This window comes from Anneissia japonica, unplaced genomic scaffold (assembly GCF_011630105.1).
Source record: "Anneissia japonica isolate Jap-2015-1 unplaced genomic scaffold, ASM1163010v1 scaffold2003_len1103335_cov173, whole genome shotgun sequence".
Taxonomy (NCBI): domain Eukaryota; kingdom Metazoa; phylum Echinodermata; class Crinoidea; order Comatulida; family Comatulidae; genus Anneissia; species Anneissia japonica.
Window position 1 is genome coordinate 694701 of NW_022758706.1, and position 5842 is coordinate 700542.

Sequence of the window (5842 nt, forward strand, 5' to 3'; positions counted from 1 at the left end):
ATAAGAGACAGGCTTAACCCACCCCCTCCACCCCAAGAAAATATATCCTATAGCCACCACCACAGGTTTCAACATGACCACTTTTTGACAGACAACACGTTAATTGATTAGGTTTTGAATAGGAAATAAGGCTAAATTCCAGCTGTATGTTTAGACTCAACCTACTCCCTCTTGACATCACTCAGGAACCTGGGGTGAACGGTTAATGAAAATTTAATTATTTTCTTCTCTTTAGTTTAAAATTGATAATGATCGATTAAGAAGCTAAGATCCATTTCTTCTTCAGTTGAAATTCAGTGTCAGCACTTAGCTTTTATCCAAATCAAATAGGTCAAACTACCTACAGTGAGCTACTGTAGAAAATCAGGCTAAAGCTTCCCTTATACACTTGCCTACGACTTCATTCCTTCAGTAAATTGCCTCAACCATAGAGAAAGAAACTTTTAACTGACAAGAAACAACCATGTGCCTTTATCTGCAGTATATTTATTTCTGATATTTCTAGTATGCAACATTATATTCTATAAATAAATATATGTTAAATACAGGTATTGATTGAAAGTGTACCATAATATTGTATTAGCAATATTATCTTTTGTTCATAGGTCTAATCTTAGATTTTTGTCAATGTAAAAAGGCAAAATGCTAAAATAACAACGATGCTGTGAGTAACAATCTTTCTCTTGAATGAACCTGCCTGGTTTTAATTCAAAGTGTTTTATTGTTTGCTTCACCATAGCCCTGATGGTAGTTTAAAATATTATTAAATTACTATTGTATTACATTACTACTACTACAGAACATCGTTAAAATTGGTCTACAGAATGTAAAAATAGCAAATTTTTCCCCTGGCCTCCTGCCCCTGCACCCTGACCGGGGCCCTTTGCTTGCAACCTCACCACTTCATATCTCTTGGCTACGGCCCTGAGGTACCTGGTAGGCTCAAAATCGAATGCCAATGCGCTGCTCACTAGCAGCATTATACCGGAATCCCCCAGAGAGCTGAGTTTATGTTCTATAGGTGTTTAATCCAATGACATGGGTAATAATATGGTAATGGTGAAGGGCTCAGAGGATTTGTTGGCATGATGTGTTGCATAAAATCTGGCATATCATAATTACATGCAAAGTTCATAGGAACATTCCATTACTTTTAGCCATTATTCTATTATATCCATTGAATTCATAAATATTCAGTATTTGTGAACTATGAGACAAGAATGATTGCTTTCTCAGGAAAAGGAAATTGAGATTATTGAAGAATGTACTACAAGAATTTAGATGATTGCTTCCTGTAAAAATTCAAGTAGGGAATATAATCAGTTTCTATAAATGAGATGAGTACATCCTGCAAATCAGAAAAATCAAGATGTTTTCAAAAGATTAGAGATAAATGCAGAATAATCAAATAAATAATACACTAGATTCTCTTCGTTTTACGACCTTTAAAACGATAGATCAAGATAGTCAACGATCTGTCACAAATGGAAATGAGACCAGTTTTACAAAGTACTTGCGCTTTTACTCTCACAAACAGTTTGACAATGAATACAATCACAACATCCCAGACGGTGTTTTTCAATTTCAATTTTTTCAATTTAACATTTATTTACTTCCTTTTAGAATCAGACAAATATATTACAATTGATTTAAAATAAATTGAAAATGCAGGAGAGGAAGAAGGCAAGAACCCGAGAAGATAAGAAAAACCAATCTTGTGGAGGGACAGCCTGAAATAAGAGGGAAAAAATGAGATTAACAAAAGAGACAAAAAGACAAAACAGGACAGAAAGGGACAAAAAACAATACATTCAAAACAAGTCGAAGACAGACCGACAGTGAGTTTAAGAAAATTGAGATTAGAAAATAAAGAAGAAGAATGAGACCATGTTAGAATGCCAGATATAATCCTGATAGCCTTCTTTTGAATGATTTGAAGTTTGCTTTTAAAGTTGGATGAGTAGGTGTTTCCCCAAACAATGTTGCAGTAGCTCAGATAGGGGAGAATGAGAGAGCAATAAAGAATACGAAGAACATTGCGGGGAACAAAAGAGGATAACCTTAAAATCTGTCTCTTATACACATCTAGATGTATACCAAGGCTTTTGGATACTTTATTTTCAATTTGGGAGATTTGTTTTTTCCAATTTAATGCACTGTCAAGATAAACTCCTAGGAACTTGGCAAAATCGGTATTGGGAATTTTGTGATTATCAATATAGATTTTGAAATTCGAAGGATCGAAAGTTTGTGATTTTTGGGGACTTCGAAACAGAATGAAGCTACACTTCTCGTGATTAATTGAAAGTTTGTTGGCAGCAAAGTATTGGGAAGTGGAAATTAAATTAGAGTTAACAATGTTGAATAAAGAATGGATATTTTTGTTAGAATATAGGATAGTGGTGTCATCAGCATAAAGAAAAAAAGAAAGAAGGTTGGAAGAAGACAAGTGAACATCATTAATATATAAAAGGAACAGAAGAGGGCCCAATAGGGATCCCTGGGGAACACCACAAGTAATCTGGCGAAAGTTGGAGATAGTGTTGAGATATTTAGTGCATTGTGAATGATTAGAGAGGTAACTTCGAAAAAGATTAAAAAAAGTTTAAAGCCTGTGGCAGCATCCATGGGGTTTTAGGAGGCAATCCCCTATCCCCAACCCATTTCCCCATCCTGCCAAATAGGCCCATAATCTAATACAGCTAACTGAAATTCCTCAGCACTGTAAATTTAAATACTGTATAAGTTGTTATTTATGAGAGGGTTTAATTTTCGCGAATTTCAAGAGGTACTGTAAACAACAAACCGAATGAAAGGGGAAACCCCGTTATAGGTCGGAAATCTCGGGTAGCACAGCTGTAGCGCGTGATGGATTACGCCGCGCCGCATTTAGCACGTTCAGCACAGGTGTAGTTTGAGACCTGGAAAAAACAATTACTTTTGCCTAAAAAAATAACTACTAAGCCCTACTCTAGTAGAGACAGTAATACTATGCCCTACTACTACTTGTACAGTGCCTAGACTTTGCCAACTTAAAAAAGGCAGCCTACGCATCGTTTTTAAGCCTTCCGTACAACAAAAAAGATTGTGATCGTAGCTACAGTACATTAGGCCTAAAATGAAACATTTTGTTAAAATGGCGTCCGCGAAAATACCAACACGCGAAAATGTCAAGAAAGTTGGAAATCGCAAAAAATTCTGTACGCGAAAATAACAACATATACAGTAAGGCAGCTGATTTGCAACAACTCGTTGACACATGACAGAAAGAAATGGAGAATTCTTGGTAGGATTAAGGGCAGCTGAGATGAAAAATTAAACAATGAACCACTCAATGAGGAGGCTAAAACAATAATCAAAATAATCATATTTCTTATACAATACAACAAAACACTTGGAATGATGAAAAACAAAAAAAAATTGCATTATTTATAAAGGATAATAAACAAAGATCTATCCAACTTAAAATCATCAAACTATAGAAAAATATAGAGAATTAATCTAAAATATAGTACCTTTTTTAATCTTTCCTGATTTCTTTGTTGCTGATTTTACCGAGCTCTGTCCAAATTTCTTCTTTTTACGGAAAATATGAACCCAGCTTTCGGGGATGGGCATGTAGATCATAATGTCACAGCAAACATTATGATTAGCCAACATTCTGTCATGGCTCCCTGAAATATATATGAAAAAAATGATTTGCTTGAGCTGTTTGACAACCAGGAATGGATAGGATGTCATAGGGCACCATGGTGTTACAGAAGTTACTTTACAAATGGTACCCTGTGAGCAAGGATGGATAGGGGCTTAAGTCTGTTCCTGTTTCAAATGCATTACATTATGGCCCCCTTACTAGAAATTTGTCATTAAATCCCATTGGTTTCCACTGGAAAATGTAAGATGCCCTGTCACATACAACTTAGTCTCAACTTCCACCACCCTTCCCGAATGTATATCCTGGGCCACTACATTGCTTATGTGCCCATCGATCTGTTATGCAACTAAGGCTATGTTCACACACACGGCGTAAGGATGGCGTGGCTTACGCCAGGCGTAAGCTAATCCACAGATTAAAATTCCAAAGTGTTCACACAAACGGCGTTCGTTAAACTAGCAGTAATATAGGCCTATGTGGAGTGGAATAGTTTTCAGTTTTAAATAATGTACGGTACGTGTTAACAGTAGTAAAATTAACAGTGCATCATGAAAACTTTTAAATCTGTGAATTGTTCGAAGTGAACTTATATGATTATTGTATTTTAAATGAACAATTTTACTTTTGATAGAGAGCACCGAAAAGAGACCAAAGTAGCTAATATATTGCAATCGTGATTGGTCAATCTCTTGAAATGAGGTCAAATCATTCAAGCATCACTGGCGTTAGCTCAGTGGCGTTAGCTAATCTGGGGTCTGCAGGTAGCGTTAATAACGCCAAGCACGTGGCGTAGTGAGTGGCTTTAACAACGCCACTGCCTAGTTCACACGCAAAGGCGTACGCTACGCCAGGCTTAAGCCAGCCTTACGCCGTGTGTGTGAACATAGCCTATGTGTAGGATTAAATCCAACCTGTAGAATCAATGGTGGTTTGGTGGTCTGTAAAGCTAATGTTTAATTTAATTGGTATGAATCCTTTCCAATTCAACCTGAACATGTTTACAATGTATTAATAATAGTTAATTATAATGATACACTGGATAAGAACATCGGTATTATATTGAATTCTCTTTTGTGTACATTTAATTACAGTGGTTAAAAATTTACAATACCAGTACTGTTTGTATTTTATCTCACTTATTGTGATGGTGGTTAGGAATTGACCTTTTAAAATAGGGAAATTGAATAGAATTTACTCAAGATCTAAATCAAGAACATCAGTTAAATAATCATTTTTCTCCATGATCAGTATGCATGCTACAGTGTTACAATTTGACCTTTTAAAACAGTATTGTATTTAAAGTCATTTGTGCACATTTCGGTATTGATGTACATATAGTAATTAAGGTTGACATTTTAAAACATCAGTATTATATAAATTGAAGACATATTTCAGAAAATTTCCAATACTGGTGGTAATAATAAATGTGTATTAATGATCACATGATAACATCTAGATGTGTATAAGAGACAGACAACATATACAGTAAGGCAGCTGATTTGCAACAACTCGTTGACACATGACAGAAAGAAATGGAGAATTCTTGGTAGGATTAAGGGCAGCTGAGATGAAAAATTAAACAATGAACCACTCAATGAGGAGGCTAAAACAATAATCAAAATAATCATATTTCTTATACAATACAACAAAACACTTGGAATGATGAAAAACAAAAAAAAAAATGCATTATTTATAAAAAGGATAATAGACAAAGATCTATCCAACTTAAAATCATCAAACTATAAAAAAATATAGAGAATTAATCTAAAATATAGTTACCTTTTTTAATCTTTCCTGATTTCTTTGTTGCTGATTTTACCGAGCTCTGTCCAAATTTCTTCTTTTTACGGAAAATATGAACCCAGCTTTCGGGGATGGGCATGTAGATCATAATGTCACAGCAAACATTATGATTAGCCAACATTCTGTCATGGCTCCCTGAAATATATATGAAAAAAATGATTTGCTTGAGCTGTTTGACAACCAGGAATGTATAGGATGTCATAGGGCACCATGGGTCTCTTATACACATCTAGATGTGTATAAGAGACAGTATCTGCAGTAAATTTATTTCTGATATTTTTAGTATGCAACATTATATTCTATAAATAAATATATGTTAAATACAGGTATTGATTGAAAGTGTACCATAATATTGTATTAGCAATATTATCTTTTGTTCATAGG

At 34.8% G+C, this 5842-nt stretch overlaps 2 protein-coding genes across 2 annotated transcripts in view; both read right to left on the bottom strand.

Moving 5' to 3' along the window:
* Nucleotides 1-5842, bottom strand: part of LOC117125391 (stonin-2-like) — a 20672-nt gene that overhangs the window by 5959 nt on the left and 8871 nt on the right. The gene's annotated exons all lie outside the window — the stretch shown is intronic.
* Nucleotides 1405-5842, bottom strand: part of LOC117125389 — a 6847-nt gene continuing 2409 nt past the window's right edge. The window contains exon 2 of the mRNA XM_033271896.1: nt 1405-2060. Within this exon, the coding sequence (XP_033127787.1) occupies nt 1610-2060 (451 nt within the window). The 3' untranslated portion in view covers nt 1405-1609. The remainder of the gene's footprint in view (nt 2061-5842) is intronic.